Source organism: Plectropomus leopardus, chromosome 15 (assembly GCF_008729295.1).
Source record: "Plectropomus leopardus isolate mb chromosome 15, YSFRI_Pleo_2.0, whole genome shotgun sequence".
Taxonomy (NCBI): Eukaryota; Metazoa; Chordata; class Actinopteri; order Perciformes; family Serranidae; genus Plectropomus; species Plectropomus leopardus.
This window is the reverse complement of record NC_056477.1, coordinates 14860346-14881954: the sequence shown is the minus strand read 5'-3', so window position 1 is coordinate 14881954 and position 21609 is coordinate 14860346. Positions and strand designations below refer to the sequence as shown.

At 39.3% G+C, this 21609-nt stretch overlaps 3 protein-coding genes across 4 annotated transcripts in view; 2 read left to right on the top strand and 1 right to left on the bottom strand.

Annotated features, from left to right (window-relative positions):
• Positions 1-201: 201 nt before the first annotated feature.
• Positions 202-8797, bottom strand: si:ch211-198a12.6 (uncharacterized protein LOC563253 homolog). 2 transcript variants are annotated; one of them, XM_042502129.1, is made up of 2 exons: positions 8621-8797; positions 202-3730 (listed from the first exon to the last, which is right to left on the bottom strand). In XM_042502129.1, the coding sequence occupies exon 2, from the start codon at positions 3605-3607 to the stop codon at positions 1952-1954; it is 1656 nt and encodes a 551-aa protein (XP_042358063.1). In that variant the 5' UTR covers positions 3608-3730; positions 8621-8797; the 3' UTR covers positions 202-1951. The 2 variants fall into 2 exon arrangements, with proteins under 2 accessions (XP_042358063.1, XP_042358064.1); XM_042502130.1 differs by lacking the exon at positions 8621-8797 and adding an exon at positions 7826-8000.
• A 1744-nt stretch (positions 8798-10541) lies between these two features.
• Positions 10542-14680, top strand: ftr14l (finTRIM family, member 14-like). The gene is made up of 7 exons (XM_042502124.1): positions 10542-11142; positions 11241-11336; positions 11474-11707; positions 11795-11954; positions 12096-12245; positions 12953-13089; positions 13782-14680. The coding sequence occupies exons 1-7, from the start codon at positions 10744-10746 to the stop codon at positions 14160-14162; spliced, it is 1557 nt and encodes a 518-aa protein (XP_042358058.1). The 5' UTR covers positions 10542-10743; the 3' UTR covers positions 14163-14680.
• Positions 14681-16229: 1549 nt separating this feature from the next.
• zgc:154058 (Transmembrane protein 150A-like) overlaps positions 16230-21609 on the top strand; it is a 30738-nt gene continuing 25358 nt past the window's right edge. The window contains exons 1-2 of the mRNA XM_042501906.1: positions 16230-16502; positions 17846-18093. Of these exons, the coding sequence (XP_042357840.1) occupies positions 18029-18093 (65 nt within the window). The 5' untranslated portion in view covers positions 16230-16502; positions 17846-18028. The remainder of the gene's footprint in view (positions 16503-17845; positions 18094-21609) is intronic.

The following is a 21609-nucleotide window of genomic DNA, read 5'->3' as shown; positions in this document are numbered from 1 at the left end:
CATTTTTACAAACTGTATTAACTACAGAACAGTTGACGACCTACGTATTTCTTATAAAAAATAACATTCGTAGCCTTGATTTCTCGCCATCAAATGCACAAACTTCTTAGGGTTCTTAGGACCTGTGCAGACCCTGATAATATAGATGAGCTTAACACTTCTCCTATTTCAAAATCGTACACCAGTGATAAAAAGCCAAAAGAGAGTCAACAACCTTTATTTTTCCATATATGTGCCACTCAGAAACTGGGAAAAGGTGTTACAGGATTTGCCCTTAAGAGAAGCCTATATGGATCATTTACAATTTTTCTCTCTACAATGAGGCCATTGACAAAAATGAATGGGAAAAAAAAATTAAAGACAATATGGTCGTAACAGTGTAAACACATGGTAATATACATGAAAGCAAAAAAGCAATAGGTATCAGTGACATCAAATTAAAATGTAGGGTAAGTTAGTATGAGTAAGAACAAAAGACTCCTGAAAACCCTAACTTTTTTCCAAATAACAGCTCGGCATACATTTCTACATAGCATGCAATAAGGCACCTATCTAACACAAGGAAGAAACCTATGCTACAGTTTGAAGCACAATTTTTATCCAAAAGAAAAAGGAAAAGAAAATATTGCTCACTGTAATGTTCACTCCCATAAAAACTGTATATCTCTCATTCCCTTTCATATAACCCAAGCCATATCTAAAAAAATACATCAGTTTGTAAAAGATATTTTACACAGAACAGTAAATAGAGCGCAATCCATTGGAACTCGCAAAAATCTTGTAAGTCTTGTAAAAGTACGATTTTCGCGTGTTGTCTTTTAGTATACATTTTGTTTTAGATCAAATTGTGAGTTTGCAGACCAACATGAGTAAGAGTTACCTATACTCTATACACAGGTAAATGAATTAGTCTCCATAGCAATAAACCAAGTGTGATGTTGCATTTCATGTACATTTGGTGCAAGGGTACAGAATAATTAGGACACAGGTCATGTTGGAATATGCTACCCAGAGGGTTTTTATTTTCTATTATGCATTTTCTAATGGCTAAATTGCATGTCATTATAGAATCAGGGTGTCAGCCAGTATTGCTCTCTGTACAGTCGATGCAGCAGTGCTAACCCATCGTAGACATACAAGAAAACAACCTTATAAATATACAAGATGGCTCACGTCTGATGGAGCCCAAATTCAAGAACAAGCTGCATGAAAACGTCTGCAACATTCTTATCTCCAACACTTAAAACAAATCAAAGTCATAAAAGGAAAAAAAAAGGTGGAGACAAAGTGGATCAAAGTGGACCTTACTATCAAAATGTAATCTTATGGAACAGCACACTAGTCACCTATACATATATATATATAAAAGAAAATCAATTAGTATTTACATTGGATTTTGATGCTTCACATGAGTTTTGTGGGTGAAAAGAACTATTTAAATTGTGTTGATAGCCTTGGATAAAGTTGCAGCTGAAAAGCGCATGTGCCCACCTCTGAAGGTACATAAATTGAATTCTTCTATCAAAAAGACTAACCAGAGGGCGAAGCATATTTTCCCCAGGTAACAATTTTTTAGATCACCAAATGACATTTCTTTTATTTAAAAGTGTTCAAGAGGTCCTGGAGCAAGTGAAGCACAATCACAAACAAGAATAGAGGCTCCTTCACAATCTGTTATTATACCCTCTTCATACTGAGCACAAAGTCCCGGGTTCAACTCTAAATTATAGGTTACATGGTCTTTCCTCCTTTTGAAGACTTGTGTCACTGTCCATTCATTTTCAACTGCTCCACTTCAACATAGCAATGTGCTGACTGGACCGCCATCTATAGAAGTTGGCCTGATGTTTCCTGTGGCATGGTGATGTCAATGATGGGACCATTGGTACAACAGAAACAAGGAGAGAGCAGGGATGTTTTTTAACTTGCATGTGAGGGTGGGAAGGGGTTCTCACTGATCTACATGGATCCTATGATGCCTGGAGAGGGATGATGAATGGTTAAAGCCTTTTCCACACTGGGAGCACCTGTATGGTTTTTCAACAGACAGGATGCGCTGTTTTGGGAAGGCGTTGTTCGGAAATCCCTTCCCTGTGGGGATGGTGGTGTACTGCTGCGGTTGCGGCACAGGTGGTTGTGGCTGTGGCTGTTGTTGTTTATTCTCCAAGTGAACTCTCTGGTGCCTAGCAAGGGAGGAGGAGTGATTGAATCTTTTGCCACAGTGAGCGCAGGTGTAACTCTTTCCCTCTGAGTGGACTCTTTGGTGCCGGGATAGGGAAGAGGAATGATTGAAGCCTTTATCACAGTGGTGGCACATGTAGGGCTTGTCTCCCTGCTGGTGCACCCTCTGCTTTGGAGGAGAGCCGTAGGACAATGTTTTCCCAGGCTGCGGTGGAGAAAACACTGGATTCTGCAGGTGGGTCTTGTGGTGGCGAGAGAGAGACGAGGAGTGATTGAACCCCTTGTTGCAGTGTCTGCAGGTGTAGGGCTTCCCTCCGGCGTGGACTTGCTGGTGCTTCTTCAGATGGCGTTTGCGGACAAAACTCTTCCTGCACATGTTGCACTTGTACGGCTTCTCGCCCGAGTGGATCCTCTGGTGCTCTCTCAGAGTGGCGGCAGCTGCAAAACACTTGCCACATTGTGCGCATCGGTGGGGTTTGTCTCCAAGCACGACTGCAGTGTGGGTCTTCTGGTGCTGCTTCAGGTTGGAAGTTGTGGCGAAGCCTTTGCCACACTGGCCACAGGTGTATGGCTTTTCACGTGCATGGACTTCCTGATGCTTTTTCAGATGCCTTCTCCGGACAAAGCTCTTCCTACACTGGGTACACTTGTAGGGCTTGTCCTCTGAATGCATCTTCATATGTTCCCTCAGGGTGATTGCAGCTGCAAAGCTCTTTCCGCACTCGGAACATCTGTGGGGCTTGTCTGGCAAATGAATCATCTGATGAGACTTGAGGCTGAAGGCATCAATAACATCTTTGCCCATGATCTCAACTCCAGGGGGAACATAGGGCTTTTCTTTCATGTGAATCTTCATGTGCTGTTTGAGGCTGGCCTCCACAGCAAAGCTCTCACCACAGTGGACACAGATGTAAGGGTTGAGGTCCTTATGGATCTCAAAGTGTTGGTGAAGATCGGCTATGCTGCCAAAAATCTCCCCGCACTCGTTACACTGCAGGCCATGGGCTTCGTGTATGATCACACCATTCTCAGACTCCACTGTCAACTCGCCACCATGGTCAGACTCCACTTTCACCACGTGCTCGCTTTCCGTCTTAAGCAGCACCTCTCCCAGCAGAGTCTCATTTCCTGTCGTCTTGATTTCTGCTCCTGTGAAACAGTGCATCTCACCATGTTCGACTTTAATGTAATCGTGGTCAGTCTCTGCTACAATTGCATCCACACAGGCTACAGCACCAAGCCCCTCCCCCAGTCCCTGGATCTTTAAGTCTGAGCCATGAATCTCCAGCTCTAATCCACGCTTTTCTTCTGTCATGATCTCAGTTTCTGCTCCATAGTGAAGGTCGACATGGCTGTGGGCTATGACACACTCCGACCCAAGTGTGTCAAGGCCGGGTGTGTCACATTCAGTCTCTGACTCGGCCATGAGAACACACTCCAGCCCCACGACCTCCGTTTTCCTGCCGGACGGTTACACAAAGAGGAATCGGGGGGATATAGATTGTTGTTTTTGTCAGTGCCGCGCTGGTGCTCTAGTCAGTGAGCAGACCTGAAAAAGTGGGAAAAAAAACAAATTACTACAGTGCCTTTATTTGCTAGACAAGTTATATGTGTTATATTCTTCCACGATTTGCAGACTAGTTATTCCTGGAAATTTAGTTTTATATGTATATTAGGGGTGTAAATCAATGGTTTCATTATGATACAGTATTACATTGATACTTTGGACAATACTATATTTGCCAATATCACAAAGTCTACCACAATACGATTTAAATACCATTCCATTTAGGGGCCAGCAATCAATATGGGCCAATATTTTTGGCTAATTTAACACAGTCCATTACAGGAGAAGCTGCCACCCCTTTCTTTGCTTTTGGCCAGAAAAGATAAAAACAACAAACACATAATTGTAAGTAAAACTGGTTCATTCTGTTTGAAAACGCTTTCTGGGAAAAAAAAAAGTTTTCATTTTAATTCAAACCATGATCTTGACTTGAACCTGACTTGAAGACAAACTTCTCCCAACATCCTCAAAACAACAAGATTTAATAACTGTCAAAAATCATAGACAAAACTGTCTTTTGTAGGTCACATTTCCCCCACATACACAACATACTAACAACATAAGGATAAGCCTATGGGATTTTACATAGCAGAAATTAGCTTAGTGGGTAGCGGACTCATAACTTAACTAGTTTACTGTTATGTATACTTTGTCTTACTCACCGCTGGTTTAAGTCCCTGCATGTCCTGACAGAACAGCGCGGGTGAGTTTCAGTCTTACGCGCACGCTTTTTCAGTCAACATTGTTGACTGAGCAGCTAACATAAAGTTAGCAAGGAGTCAGCGTAATGGCCCGGCGGATACGTCGTGTTTCCTCAGTACGGCTTTTGTTTAAATATGACATGCGCCATCTGTTGACTCGCAGTTTCTCCGAAAACAAAACACTTCCACACTGATTATTTATTCCTGAGTAAACGGCACTATTATCATCATCATCATCATCATCATCTTTCTCTTGGCTGCTTGCCATCACAGAATTTCAAAATAAGGTTGCATCTAAAAGATGTTTACAATTTGCATGGATGTTATATCATCGTTGCTCAATTAGTCAATATATCGATGCAGACCGATGAATCGTTACACCCCTAATATATATATATATATATATATATATATATATATATATATATATATATATATATATATATATATATATATATATATATATACACACATATATACATATACATATATACATATACCAAAATATATACATATACATATACATACACACATACATACATACATACATATACATAAACGTACACAATGACCAAATCATGAATTCATCAATATCAAGTTTGCTACAAAAATTGTCTGGTTTGTTGTCATTATGGTTGTGTTTTGGCACAATTGTGACCCACTTCAAATTTTGGGTAACATCTCAGTGGGGAGTTTTGACTAAATTAGGTAAGAGAATCCAAAAAAAAAAGTTTAATTACAAATCAATCATTCTAAGTGACAAGTCTAAAAAGATATTATTTTTTGGACAACAGTAATTATCCTCATTTGATCAAGTATGAATTGAAGTAGTTATAGCTTGTTAGCAGCTGAAGTTTACCACTCATTCCCCTAGAAAAGAAGACCTGTCAGTCTAGAACCAAAGCACTACTCTGGCCTACAAAAAAAACAGGACATGGTTTTTGGCAACAGCTGAGGAAAGGAATTATTGTGCACAATAGGTTATCACAAGATGTAAAAGGAAAGCACTTGACATTGCGGTAAGTACGGTAACTACAGCATATCGATGGCCTATGTTTGTTTGATTTAAAACAGCTTGTTGCATTATGCTAAAGGAAACCTGATTATTTAGTTAACCCTTTGTGCCCCCAAATTACTCTGAAACCCCTAGGTCCCAAAATGGGACCTTTCCTAAAACTACTTTAAAAATACTATACAGAAATATTATTTTCCAATATATTTTGGTTAAAACTTTTAAAAAACTTCAGACCTGATCAAAATACCAAATATTTATTAATTTTCAGGATTTAACCCTTTAAATGCCAGTTTGTTTACCCAATGCCACTATTTTTAATGAGACCCCCACCCCCACCGTCCCAAAGTTAACCCCTTTTAAACATTTTTTTAAATGAGAGAAACACAAAAAATTTAATATTTCCAATATTTAAACATATTCAAAGTCATATCTGCACATATTTATAAATATGGCTGTGCCAGCACTTGTATAACGCCTATAATTGTCTCAAAATCAACTTAATCAAAACAACAGACTTGTTTTAGTACACCCCACATTGCTATGGTGCCCCCCCACTAGGTGGCATCTTTGATGTGCTGCAAGATGCCCAATACCCAATTGCTTTAAGGGGTACAAGTCTGGGGACCTTTGCTATGGGAACCAGTAGTTCATATGGTTACCCCCATGTTGCTTACACACACAAACACACACACAGCGCGTGCACGTATGTACGTGTGTGTGGGGTGTGTGTGTGTGTGTGTGTTTGTGTGTGTAAGCAACATGGGGGGAGAGAGACAGAGCGATGGGAAATATGAGCAGTAGTAGAATAGCCAATAGGTGAAAGCAGGAAATTAGCATGTATTTGTTATTCAGGGACAATATGGAGAAAATGATTCATTTGGTCAGAAAATACTTTAAAAAATACAATTTTGAAGCTAGTACTTCCTTTTAGAAGTCTTAAAAAATGGAATGCATGATTTTATGTTAAAATGGCCATGGGCTCAAAAAAGACAGATTTTATGGTTTTATATTCAGCCATTTTTCGCCACATCGATTTCAATGCTTGTGTTTTGGTTACACACACACACACACACACACACACACACAAAATAATTTTTAAATACATACATACAGTTCACACTCTGACATCCCAACCAACACAGCCACATCATTTAAGTAACAATTCTAATTATACATTGTATTATAGAGCTATTATGGGACAAAATAATAAAATAAAATAAATTAAAAATACACAACTTGACCAAAATGTATGCCATTTGCATCATCACAGTCAAAATTGTTTTTAAAAAGAAATAATACCTGAGGTCCCATAATAGGTACAAGGGGCCCCAGGGGGGTTAAAGTGATACATGGGCTCATAATTAATTTTGAGTTTTTTACATAACTGTATGCATCATATCACATCAACTGCAAGCTTGCAACACTTACGTTACTTAGCAAGCTATGTGGTCAATTTGATAGCCAAGTTAGCCTGAATACGAGCTTCACCCCAAAAGCTAACACAATTGATAAAATCAAAGTGGACTACATCATGATCGCGCTCCCAAATTCACTCTTAATCCACCGGGCCAAACCTGACTACCCTACACATGTTATCCATCTGCGCAGTTTACTATACAATATTAATAAATACAACTGGGAAGGTGTAGAGGCATTTAAACCTCAACGTTTTGTTATTAAACAGTGGACTGTTGGTTGCTAGCCTTCAATAACAGCTACTAATAGCCTCCATAGCCGCTAGTTAGCTGGCTATGGTCAAGGGGGGACTGGTTAACGACACAACAGCATTGTTAGCTGCTAGTGTGTTCGCAATTTAGCCAGCTAACTAGCTTCATAGCAAAAGCAACACGCGAGTGTAAAGCAGAGAAAAAGCGAAATATTTACATTAAAATATGCATTTGAAGTAAGTACGTTGGTGCTTTTGATGACACAGCTCCCGACGCGGAAATTCTCCTTGTGCGAGTATTAACAGGCCATCTTGTTGTGCCACACCAGCACTTCCAGCTAGCCAAGATTACATGCTCGCCTAAGATGGCTGCCGCTAGCTAGTTAGCAGTTAGCTTCCGCCCTTCATAACATACTGAATTAGAGCTGCCCCCGAAGGCCGGAGCGACTTCAGAATGACTCAAAAACACACAAAGCGTAACCAAACATACCCGTGACTATATGGAGATGATTTGACTTGTCGTTAAAAGTGGAACAGCACCAAAATCGACGTTGTTAGCTGACGGCAAGTAGGTTAGCAAGCTAAGAGCCACACCGTAATTCCGAGCAGGAGCTGGCTAGCTGAAACAAAGATGGCTAACCGTGCGGGCGATGAATGCTGTGCGAAAAGCCCGGGAAAGGACGCATTTTACTTACATAAGAATCCCAGTAAGACATTGATTCCGCCAGCAGTTTGAAAAACAGTAACTGAGCAGAAAACGACTGGGAGAGTAATTTAACTGCAGTTTGTGATAGCACAGTGATTCTTGGCTATGGACCTAAAGCCCTCCTCTACTGCGGCAGCACCCGACAAACCGCACACACGACTTCAATGGCGGCCTTGCTGATGTTAGCAGCTATCCAGCCGAGACAATATTAGCGTGCTGGCTACATAGCCATGATGCCAAGCTAACAAGCCAGCTAATCCAGTTTGCTAGCACGGCTAAAGGCTGCTCTCCAGTTTCATACTAGCCTGTAAATTGTTAAACATTGGAGCGGAAGCTTTGCTTAACCGCCCATCCGACCATGTTAAGTCTGGATTCGTATGCAAAGATAAACTGGACGGTGATTCAAGAAAGGCTGCTTGGCCGATATTATAACCATAATATCTCAAAAATAACCTGGATGAGATTCAAAGCTGAAATAGTCCCTTATACCAGTGTCCCTCTGCTTTTCCAACAGTACAAAATGTATCATCCAAAGAGAGTCAGGGCCTGTGTTTTTCCATGACAAAGTTCGGTACTATCATAACTGCAAACACAAAACAAACAACCCATACCATGACTACCATAATACATGTAAACACTGATTAAAAATCGGTTTAACAGAGTTTCCTCTGCCTCAAAGCTCATACTATTCGTGATAGAGTTAATCACATTTTAACGATGGATAATCGCCAGGAGAAATGATCACACAGGTTTTAAATGTCTAAATACTTGCATGCACACCCACCTTATGTACGTTTACTTTTTGATTGCTGAAGACAGAGAAAAAAGAGAATCGTTTATATGCTTCAAACTCTGGGTTGAGAAGAGCTTTGCAGGCTGTTGTGAGGCTGGTCAATCGGCTGTGTGTGTCTTCCTCTCTCTGCCTGTGTGTGTGTAGCTGGCGCCACTGCTCATCTGGCGCCAACGTTGGACAACCGACGCACTTTAGCGAAAGCAATCATTGTCATTTCAATACAGCAAGGAGGTCATTATCACCCCCTACAGGCCCGGAGGCACACATCAGCTCACACAGAAACACGATAGTCTTACCCACATGAAGTTTTGGTTTCAGTGGTAGAAGAGGTAGCAATATCACAGTGTAGAAGTACTCTGTTACAAGTAAAATTCATGAGTTCAAAATGTTTCTCAAGCAAATTATAAAAGCATTGGCATCAAAATATACATATAGTTTCAAAAGTAAAAGTAAGCAGATCATTATGCAAAATGGCCCATCTCAGAATAATGTAGTGATATTATTGGACCATAATTATTGGTGTATTAATGTATACACTACATAGCCCTAAATGTTGTATCTAGTAGGCCTATTATTGCGCTAGTGGGATATGCATTACGGTGAAACAAGGCATTTCTCATGATAAGTAGCTTACTTTTGATATGCCTATTCTTAGAATATTTTGCTAATACTACTTTTATTTTACTTTGGACTTTTACACATTGATATTACAATTTTGATATAAGTAAAGGTGCTGTGTATTTCTTCTACTAATTGATATTAACAGTGGGCTACAGACCATTTTCCAAAAGATTCAAATTTTTATTTGTGTTTTCCATTGATTGACTTATAGACACATATGTTTCAGATAAAGTTAGTTTAAAAAAATTGCCCAAAATTGTCTGGATCTAAACAGCCAAAAAAATAATTCTAAACTATGGCAGGCAGGCCAAATCTGTACAAAAATGCCAAGATATAGGTTTATGAGGCATGCTGTGCCTAATTTGACCCAAGAAAGTGATGTCCTAGGCACAAACCTGTACAACTGTGCACTACTCACTCAAGACAAAGCAATGTCTAAAGTACAAACCGGATCTATTATTAATATATTTGATGTAAAATTATTTGTAGAAAATATGGAAGTTTCCATAATATTGCCAAGAGTGGGAGAGTCAAACTATGCAGGACGAGGCTCAAGATGCCACACTTTGTATGCAGTATATTAAATTTGAAGCATAGACACACAGAGGGGTATATAATAATAATATTAACAATAATAACTTAATATATATAGCACCTTTAAAAACAGCTGTTTACAAAGTGCTTTGGCAGACAAAGCAAAAGCAGGAACTCAGCTCATGCAGTAATGAATTAGTCCCACACGATGATGCTGTTTCCCAATGTCAGTATTTGATGAATGTTCTAGTATGGGCAGTTCATACTGTATATCACAGGCAAAACAGACACAACACAATTATTTGTAATAAAAATTTAAAAAAAACAAGTTGAAGGTAATTTCATAACAGTACATAAAGTCAAAGTGAGCCAGTATAGACTTTGTGGATAAAAGCTTTACTATAGGTGAGTCTGGCAGTTGTGCCACTTTGGAAACATACCAACACTGTAAATAAAGATGTGAAGGTTGTTTTTTTTTTTAAGTTTATTTATCTTTATCCTTTAATAAGGAATATAAATGTTTTCACTTTTTCAGATAAAAAGTTTTAAATGAAGTTTGATTATAAAGTCCTTTACATCAATAGGGGCTCCTTTTTTATAAAGTAAGTTTCAACTTTTCCTCTCCATTGTCTGTTTGTTTCCGGTAGCACCTTCATAGCAATGGCCATTCCCTATTAAACGCCCAACCAGGAATACTGGTTTTACACTGAGAGTAAACCACATAGCTAACATTCTGTCACAGCGTCAGTCACTCAGTTTCACTGAAGCTGTTCACTTCAGGAGTTCATTTTTTCCTGTGGATAACTCGTCCTTATCACTTTTTGTAGTCTTTTTCTCAGCTGTTGATCTTGACACATTTTATCAAGAGGTTTACACACTGCTGTTGAGCTAAATCACCTGTGGATTTTAGTTTTGTTGTCATATCTGCTGGACATTTATTTTTATTTTATTTTTCAAAAATGTCCCATCCTAGTACTCTGGATTTAGACAGATACAGCAGCTTAGAGAACTCTCGTCGCTCTACCGGTCGCAGCCAGCCCAGGTCCAAGTCCAAGCCCGGGGAAGTCCTGTGTGACTTCTGCACAACGAGGAAGCAGAGGGCAGAGAAGTCATGCTTGGTGTGCCTGGCATCTTACTGTGAGACCCACGTCCAGACTCATTATGACTACCCTGCCCTGATGAAGCATAAACTGGTCAAAGCTACGGGCCAGATGAGAGAGAAGCTGTGTGCACAGCATGACAAGCTGATGGAGGCTTTCTGTCGCACTGATGAGACGTCGGTGTGTGTTCTGTGCATGATGGACGAACACAAACACCATGACATCGTCCCGGCTGGAACTGAGAGGACTGAGAAACAAGTGAGTGGTGAAAACTATCTGTCAGTCTGTACATTTGGTCTGTGTTTTTTTAATTGTACAAGGCAGATGTTAACACTTTCATGTCATTTCTCTCACAGAAACAACTTGGTACCACGCTGCACAAATCTCAAATGCGGATTGACCAGAGAGTTAAAAAGTGGCAGGATCTCCGACAAGCTGTTGAATCACTTAAAGTGAGTACAAACAGTCAAGTTGCACTCCTTATTGCCCTCATAAAATGATGTCAAAACAAACATTTTGGGGGTTGAAAAATATCACCTTTTTATCTATGTTTTAATGAGCTCTCTCTCTTCTTGATGTATTTCATTAGCACTCAGCTCAAACTGCCCTAGAGGAGAATGAGCGGATCTTCACTGAGCTTCTGCTTTCCATTGAGAGGAAATACAACGATGTCAAGGAGATGATCCGCTCCCATGAGCAGACCACTGTGACAAGGGCCGAGTTACTGTTGGACCGCCTGGAGGAAGAGATCACTCTTCTGAGAAAGAAACACACTGACCTGGAGAAGCTCTCACACACTGATGATCACATACACTTTCTGCAGGTGAGGCTGAGTTGAACTGAGGATCCAGACCAGTCTTCTTAGAAAACTGTAGTATTATGTAATGGCTCGTTTCTTTCTTTTCTCCAGAGCTGGCAGTCTCTGTCCGGCCCCTCAGGATATGAAGACCTCAACAACATCAGTGTCGCTCCCAATTACTCTTTTGAGTCCACGAAGAGAGCCATCGCTGCGCTCAAATTACAAGTAGAGGAAATCAGCAAGACAGAATTGAGCAAAATTTCAGGAACAGGTGCACAAATTTGTCTTTCCTCACCTCAAGTAACAAATGCCTTTCTGCCATTCCTTTCAGGAATGGTTGTTTTTTTCATCTAATGTGTCTTTAATGAAGCTTATACTGCTGCCTTGTATTTTTTAATTCATCTGTCCGTAGTGAAGGATGTCTACATCACACAAGAGGGTGAGACAAAGACAAGAGGAGAATCAATTTTGAGGGAGGAACCACGGATAAGAGAAGAATCAAGGATAAGAGAAGAGCCAATGATAAGAGAGGAACCAAGAAAAAGGGAAGATTTCCTGAAATGTGAGTGTTATTGGGTTACATTTTACAGAAAAGGGTTCCTTTAACCCGTTGTGATTTTTTACCAGCAACTTTGCAAGCCTACTTTGCAGTCAAGTCAAACCCCACTCATATTCCAGCTAACAAGGTTCAAAACAGCACAGTCATGATGCCATAGCAGGAACATCTCATCCCTAACAAAGGCATGGCAACACCATGTGGTGAAACAACTCAACAAAGTGTGACAGAAAGTATGCTGCTTGCAGAACTGGTTTGCCGAAATGGAAGAAAGCAAACTTACAGTTCAGTATCACTTAAACAAACACAGGTGTTCCCGTTCATACTCCACCTGTGGAAAACATTTTAACAAGCAAATGCATGTTATATGCATGTTTATGTTTATATTGCCTTTTACTCTGTACAGCATCTTTGAGTTCTTTATAAAAGCGCTTTATAAATAAAATGTATCATTATTATTATTATTATTGTTATTGTTATTATTATTATTATTATTATTATTAACCCAATATTTTAACAGACTAACTTTGTCATTCCTTAACATATTAGTGTCACAAGTATTTAGTTGCTTTATGTGCAAAACCGTGAACAAAAAGAGAATACAAATACAACAACATATGACAACATTAAATTGGAAAACAGATAGATACACAACAGCACACAGAGGATAAATAAATAAATAATAAATAATGACATCATCCTGCATTGTTTAGATGCTTGCCAGTTGATCCTGGATGTCAACAGTGTCCATCGCAACCTCTACCTGTCCGAGGGTAACCGTACAGCTACGATGAAGAGTGACCCGAAAAACTACCCTGACCACCCAGACCGATTCGACCACTGGCAACAGGTAATACTTTACTGCCATTTTGTGCCTTGAAAGAGGAGGAGGAATGTTAATATGCTTTGAATGGTAAACCCCAAATCATTATGATGCCCAGAAGGGGGACAAACTTAATCCTAAACTTAAGGAAACTTCACTGTTTAGAAACTTGTTCTTGGAATTGGCCCCCTGCTGGAGTGAATCTAGAGAAATATACATGGGATGGCAAGAGGGTGACACACAGACTTTAAGGGGTGGCAGAAATATATAGGTAGATTTAATTGCAATATTGCAACAATATTTGCATGGAAAAACCTGCAAATAAATACATTTTAACTCAAAAACATTGCAGTTCTGTGGCACTTTAGTAAAACATTGAATACCACTATCAAAGGGTGGCATTAGAAATAAATTGTTTTTTTTCTTCACATCGTAAGTCATCTTTTTAGTGAAAACGAGACATGGTGTATGTCTTTTGAACATAAGTCCATTGCATGAAAAAAATAAAAATAAAAATGTGGCCCAATTGTTATATTATATGCATTTATTTAGTTTACTTCTTCCTACTTTCTCTTTTATTAACTTTTTACATGTCTTTTGTTGGTATTGATTGTGTATTTAAATTACTAACTAAATCAGGCTTTTACTTTTTGTCTTTGACATTATTCTCATGATACTAGTGCTTTTTGTCTCTGTTCATTTTGTCTATTCCATTGCAGGTGTTGTGCAGGGAAAGCATTACTGGCCGTTGTTACTGGGAGGTGGACTGGCGGGGAACAGAGATAGACATCGCTGTTACCTACAGGGGAATCCGCCGTAAAGGAAACAGCAATGAATGCAGCCTGGGCTGGAACGACAAGTCCTGGAGTCTGTACTGCACCGACTCCAAGTTCTCCTTTGTGCACAACAATAGGAGCAAAGACATTGCAGCTCCAATGTCATCTCGTATTGGCATCTACCTGGATTATGCAGCAGGAATTCTTGCATTTTACAGTGTCTCTGATAGCATGCAACTTCTGCACAGAGTCCAGACCACATTCACACAGCCTCTCTACCCTGCATTCAGTGTGTGGGGCTTTGGTACTACTATTAGACTGTAAGGAGAGCTGCAACAGTGCCAATATAATTTGCATCAAGTTTACACAATATTCTCAATATTGTTGAAAAGTGATGTCGATTGTTTCTATTTGTTCCAACTTTTGCTAACAGTTCTTTTTTCCCCAAATGTATGAATGTATTTTAAATAATCCAATTGATAAACTTTTGTTTTTTTGATCACTGTTTTTGGGCAATCTAGTCTACAAAATGTGTAAGTATAGGAAAAGTATGCAATAATTGATTATCATGTGCCATGTTTCATATCTTTTTCTCTATCATGTTAGAGCATGTTATATTTATATACCGTTTTTACATTGTAAATAAAATTAAATTAGCATTTCTAAAATCTAAAAAGTATTTTGTTTTTATCTGGCACTTAAGCTAGGAACTGGAGTTATAGTTATGTTGTTGTTGTTTAAATCTGGCTCAATGAAGGGACATAAAAAAACAAAAACAACTGAAGTCACACACATCCAGCCACTCCCTGCTCTGCTAAATAAAGTTTAGTCCTTTATACAGAAATACCCCTCCATTACTCAGTGGTGACAACCTGGAAAGAAAAACCTGCCACTACTTTACGATTTTGAGTTTGATTTTTTTGTTTGAAGTGACAAATGAACTTGTTCAAAACTTTGCAAATTGGCAGGACATCAAGAGAAGATCTATTAGAAATGGGAGTAATCAATAATTACATGACATCAAACCTGTACATACCTCCTTACACTACCATTTCCCTGTTATTATTAGGGGATGCAGCTGCAGAGACGTTAATAAGTTAATGCTTTGGGGGGCAGCAGAAACACATTTTGTTGGACGGATCACTCAGATACACAGACGACATAGTGTACAGACTTTGTTATTCTGTCTTAACAGTTGTGGCTTGAAATGTCACTCTATGCAGGATACTTGTTTAATGGCTGAGTCATCTGGTTTTACAGTGAGAGAAGAAATGACCCATCATGATCATTCAGGGCAGGAAAACAGAAGCTCCTACAGGCCTTTTTTTTGGAGGAAGACAAGAGACAGTTCTTTACTTTTCAGAGAAGGTGGTGGTGCGTAATTTTTTTTTGTTTTGTTTTGTTTTTGAGCCTCCCTGAAGCTACAAATATTTTTCCTTGAGTCTGTCTGAGTGGCTTAGAGAAAATGCATGACTTAACTTAGTATTTAAATGTGTAGTTAAATTTCAAAAGTTACCCATTTGAAAGTTAAAAGTTAAAGTTAGTAAAGTAAAGTTAAAAAATCACTATTTTAGGCTCAGTATTTGGTTGGGTTGTTTTTTTTCAGACAGACGCTTAGTCCTACATGTTGTGTTCAAGTCCCATCGGAAATTTGAAAATACAACGATAATTTCTGTTATTACAGTTTCAGGCAATTATATAGGCCTATGGTGTAATTTTGGCAATATTTTCCCTAATAAGAGGCAGTAAAATACAAAATCGGCCATTTAAAGTTGTATCTCCCTCCCCTAAGCCCAAATAAAAACATTTGTCTCCCCCCAGTGCTTGAAAAAAAAATCTCCCCCTTTTTTGCTTTTGTATTTTGTATTCTTTGTAGCCTATTTGTTCCTCGGTTTCATGTAAGCATCTTTCAGTAATTTGTATTCTTTATGTTGTATTTGTTTTTAATTTGCATTTCATGTAAAGCATTTTTAGTACTTAGAATAGCAATATAGCCAATACGTCCTATCTATTATTATTATTGTTTTTATTTCTCCATCGCCTGCACTGCCACAAATTACGAACGGACCCTAAACCAAGTCTCCTACTTCCTTCATCTGAATCGCGTTGCTAGGAAACAGCTGGGGCTGAATGTACTTTTTGTCAGGGTGTCCCTCTAATAGCAGGGACACTCGAAGAAACACCAACTTTTAACTGCAAAATATTATTTTTCGGAACACACTAATATATATTGTTTTGAATTCCATGATAATACAAAAATAGACGACATACGCTATAATGTAACAGCTTTTACGTCATTATTTTGCTTTTCATCCTGCAGACCCGCCCGCTCGGTGCGCCACGAAACTTAAATGAAACGTCCACTGCCCACTACCAGGTTTGGGGGGCGGAGTCAAACAGCTGGATACTCTGGAGTGTCTCGTGGCTGCGATGGAACGAGACCGACTGCGTGTAAGCGCGAGCCTCCCCCCTCTGTGATTCAAAGCGTGACCGGCTAACGGGACCTCAGTTGATCAGGGAAGAAAAAATAGGCTTTGTTGCAAAAATAAGGCTTCATCGTATCCCGAGAGTCCAGTGTGGAATAGCCTGTGGTTTACCGGAGGTGTGGAGGACAGATCGGCGTACTCAAAGTTCCCAAAAAACAAAAACTTGCAAGCGCAGAAGGTGAGTAGTCACCGATTTGCTTTTGATGGTCGTCGCTTCTGCTAAGCTAGAAACGTGAAGGTGAGCAGCTGTTGTGCCATGAGAGGGGATGGAGATTAGCGCAAACGTTGACCAGACGTCAGCTGTAAAAAAAAAACAAAAAAAAAACGACTAAAACGATGTTATGTGTATTCTCATCCGTATTAGTTGAAGTTCCCTAAAACAACGTTTTTTAAAGGCTAGGTGGAGATGTTTTGTCCAACATATAACAAATAATGAGGGAATAAAACAAGAATAAACAACAAAATGATCAGTAAACGTATAGTTACAGCAAATTCTTGAAAAAATGTTATTATTATTACATGTCCGAAAAGGATAAGTAATAATGGTAATAATCATAGTAATAACTGCAGTCCAAAGTGCTCAACAAGACAAGATCAGATGAAAATGAACAGTAATAATAAAAGGAAAGAAATGAAGGCAAATATAGCTACAGCAAAACTAAAACTTGTTTTTGCTTGTTTAAATAAACAAACAAAAACAATTTGGTTACAGTTTAGAAGCATACACTTATATGGTCCTTAGTCTTTTCTCTAACTCAAATAATGAACTCAGTGTTTATCATATATAGGCTACACATAAATAGTTACCTTAATGTGTTTCATAACTTAAATATTTACTTTAGTGTAAGTCAGATATTATTTAAATACTTATCTTACTGTTTATGCTATTTAAACACAACGCATGTCCCAACACTCACTTTAACAAGACTGAATACAAGATAAGTAAAACATCATATGGCTCCACAATCTTGAATCAAACTTGAACAAAAACACAACACCAAAGCTTCACAAAAGCAGTATGTGTTGAATTGAGTTCAGTAATGCAACCCCTATACACCCATTTTGTACATTAGATTACTGTTAGCATCACATTATGTTTATTCAGCGGTATATAGGTTTTAAGGTATAACGTGGTATGAAAATTGATGGTTATCATTTGCTTATCTACGGTACTGAAAAAAATGAAATCAGACTCAAAATCTCTCCTTTGTTTTATATATTTTCTACAGGGAAACTTTTGGGAGCAAAAGCCTTTACTTGATTAAAACACCCTGTCCATTGTCTTTCATTTAAGGGTCATTGTAACTGATAATAAAATTGTGTAATGCTGCACACTGTCGTACTGTGAAACCGCAGTTTTTCTGAGACGGTTATTATACTGTGAGATTCTCATAATGTTGCCACCCAAATACAGGTTCTTCCTTTTTTACTTAAAGTGGCAGGGCTTGATGATGATTGCTCTCTGATCAGTAGATGATTGATCCTGAACTAACTTACGTCCCTCCTCCTGTCATTTACCAGCCAAAGGACACATCTGTCCTTGTCGGTGTCCCATCTACTGTCCTCCATTCTTAAGAAGATGAATCACTTGGCGGCAATGCAGATGTCAGTGACACTCATTTAAATGTTAGTGCGACTTGAGCAGATATCGCTCGGCTGGCCGAAGAGGAAAAAGAGGAAAGGGGCTGCTCAAGGTGCTGGAAGATGTCTCTGTGGATGATACTGCCCGTTAGCCTCCCAGTTCTGACCATCACTGGGATATGGGTTGTGTAAGTATTACATTTGTTTGGCAGTGTAAAAAAAGTCCATGTTTTAAGATCAAAACCTCTTTGAGTCAGCTGAGACTGAAATGGTTTCTAAAACTTGCTGTTACTTTGGTTTTGTTACTGTTATTTACATCAAGGATGATGCATTGCATATGATGTGAGAGCAATAATATGATTTTGTGGTTCAGAAGTAAGGCTTCCTGCTTCTACAAAAACGGTCCGCGAAAGTGAAAGAAACGTTTATTTCCATGGAAACGTGTCAATTCTGTTTTTGTTAGTCACAAGATTCTTCAGAAATGAATTTGGCCTTCTTTTTCTTTTTTTTGGCCACTTTTCATTTTGAATGTAACCAGATACAAAGAAAGCGCCTTATCCCTGGCAGTTTATAACATACTGATGAACAATAGCAACATATAATCTGCACATAACAGTGTATCCACATGTAGTAGTGTGATTATGGCACTCTATATAAGCCATTTACTGCTTACTAGAACCATAAAAACTGATTTCACACTCACATACATACACACACACACACACACACACAGACAGACAGACAGACGCTTGTTCTGTTTACATAGCCATTGACCAATTACTTCCACATTTCACATTCATTTTGCACAATGAACAAAACTGCATAGTAAGAACTTTTACATCTAAATTATATCCTTATTAAATATCACAGTGTACATAACTCCCCCCAGAAATATAATAGCGTTAATGATATTTTTCTCACATAGAATACATGTATGGATATCTAGTCCATATTCCATCTGTTGTTTATGTTGAAGCAAAAACCTCTTGATACCTCAGCCTCTGTTGCCTCCAGGAGGGCAGTACTGCATATTTACCCTGAATTCCTGGGAGCCATGGTGATTGCATGCGGATTAAATCTCTCCAGGAAAGATCTGGGATTATCACCCCTCTTTTAAAAGAGAGACGTGCAGGTTCGCAGTGTATCTTAATTATCTGCAGTACGGCATCTGAGCAGATGTACTGGAGAGAAAGAGATTACCTCCTGGTTATGTTTTGCCTGACAGCTCTCTTCTCTGCTCTGTTATAACTTTGGGAGGAGGAATGCTAACCCCAAGGGGAGAGAGACAGATGGCCCAAATCCAGATTGTCACAGCCTGCATCGATGATGAGTTGTGTGGGGAATACACAGTCTAATAAGATGCCAAAGCTTAGACCTTGCTCACCAATTAGTGTTCGTGAACGTAGCTGCTTCACAATCCAATCAGGAGTGTGTATTCAGGTGTACAGGGAAAAGATGTTGCTTCAGGCCTTTACTGAGTCTGAGAATATGCTGGGGACAACAAGTGCCAGTGGTGTACATTGGCGTTTGTTTCTAAGGCGGAAAGCTGATCGGAGTTTCGTTGCCAAATGCTGCAGACTGTCACTTGCTTTAAAATCATTTCCTTCCTGTTACCTTGACAAGGGCGCCTTGTTTCTAAGAGCAGTCAAGGGTCCTTTTCCAGACAAGAGGAATGTCAAAGGATGTGACATGTTGCGTAACTCTCTCTTTCACTGCGGGCGAGTGGGTGGGAGTAAGGTAAATATTGGAAGGCGGTAACAGAGAGCGTAAGCAGAACTTTTACGCAGCATCTGGTGGCCAGTGTACGAAAGGTCTGTGCTGAGGCAGAGGAAGGTTGTGCCCACCCAAGAGTCTTGGCTTTGATTCATTTGCTGACCTTTTGTAAGTTAAGCAATGTGTTTGGAACATCAGTGTGGCTCCACTATACCCCGTGCACAGCATTTCTTGGCATTTAGATTTGAAAATTGTATTAAGCATATATTTTGCTTCCAGTTTTAAAATACTTTGCATTTTAGGCACTGTCGCAACCAGCCAGAGAGGCAAGAGGGGGCTAGTCTATACTGCCAGAATTCATTCATAGTTTATGCATCACACCCTTTCCTGTGGTTTCTGATATGTTGTTTTTGCACAGCTTTTGGGAATTTGCATGCTTCTGTGAAAGTCCTTGTTCAATCCTAAATAAGAAAAACATGGTCTGTTCCACCTATATATTGCTCACAGGCATGCAATTACACTTTACAACCACTGCTGAGCTTTGATAGAGGTCTAATTATGTAAACAAGCCTATTATTACTCGGCCTCCTCCGAGCACAGAATGCAGTAGTTTAGTTTCACATACGGCTAAAAAAGACCACTCTATTTAGAAATGTCCCAGAGCTGCACTGCTGTTGCTGGAGCTTTGGAAGCTGACCAAATGTAAAAAAAAAAGTACATCCAAAGTTATGGAAAATGTAACAACTTCAGTGGGCAGCAGTTTCTTTTCCTGTATTTTTCAAATGGAGTCTCTTGGTAACCCTCTACAGTTGATGTAAGCTTCTTTTGTTTTTGTCAAGTTGGTGTCATTGTATTGGAGCTCTGGCAGCTTTCCACCTCACGGCCATATTCCACTCACACCAGTGGGTTTGCTCTCTGCATTATGCAACAGCAGTGCTCTTTACATGTCTGCCATCTGGCTTATATGGCTTTGACATGGTGATTCATTTTGCCTAATGGCAACCAATAACCAGCCATCCAAATGTTGCCACCCTGTACAGCAGTCAGTCAATACCAGACATGCATTTTACCAATCACACTAAGAAAATGAAGAAACCAGTCGCAAAAATAAAGACATCCCAACTGAATTCTGATCCCTGCTCGCTCACATTTGAGACTCATAAAGATAAGCAAAATGGGCCACAAATAGATAATCCAACATGTTGATTATCTTAACTGCAATTGATCCTCTTGGATTGTCTTACAGTGTATCTGAATTAAGTGCTGACATTGGCTTTCATAGTAATGATTGTTGTTTAATTTGCCTTATTGTATGAAGCCTTTTCTAGTATTTTGATCTCTCTTAGTGTACAGTGCAATGCAAACATTAAATTGCATGATACCACAAAACTGAATACTAACGCTTTTATTGATCACAAGCATCTGTTGATTTAATGGGTGATAGGGAATTAGAATGGGGCAGTGTAAGTATTGTCTGACCTGACCTTTTGACCCCACCTTCAACCAGGGGGTCAGTGGCGGGTCTTCCTATAGGTGACAAAAGCAGTCACCTAGGGTGCAATCCAGTGGGATGCACCAAAATTGGCCTCCTGGCGCCTGAAACTGTGCAGCTTTGGTATGAAATGTATTAGATTATTATATTATATGGACAAGTGTGTCTGTGCTGCATGTTAGTGTCTTCTAGGTAGCAGGTGTGTGTGCATGTCTGTGTCCGTGTGTCTTTATGATATGTCTCTGACTATCAGCCCTTGGAAACATTGGTAATTGGTACTTAACCTCCTAACGAACTAAGACTGCTCTACAAATCAGAACAAATAGTCTCTGTGTCGGACTCTCTGCGTCAGACTCTGACTGTGTGTCTTTTTATCTTTTTCTGGCAGTTAAAGATATTGATTTGATCAGTGTATACTATGTATGTGTTTGTGTGAATAACAAGGAAATAACACGCCAATTGCTTTTCCTGACAGAGCTTCCCTTTGCACCCTGAGATG

Excerpts from the sequence above, each read along its gene's own strand:
- si:ch211-198a12.6 (XM_042502129.1), bottom strand. The coding sequence starts at position 3,607 with ATGGCCGAGTCAGAGACTGAATGTGACACACCCGGCCTTGACACACTT.
- ftr14l (XM_042502124.1), top strand. The coding sequence starts at position 10,744 with ATGTCCCATCCTAGTACTCTGGATTTAGACAGATACAGCAGCTTAGAG. Across the intron at positions 11,955-12,095 it reads GAGCAAAATTTCAGGAACAG|TGAAGGATGTCTACATCACA; the intron begins GTGCACAAATTT and ends ATCTGTCCGTAG. Across the intron at positions 13,090-13,781 it reads GATTCGACCACTGGCAACAG|GTGTTGTGCAGGGAAAGCAT; the intron begins GTAATACTTTAC and ends ATTCCATTGCAG.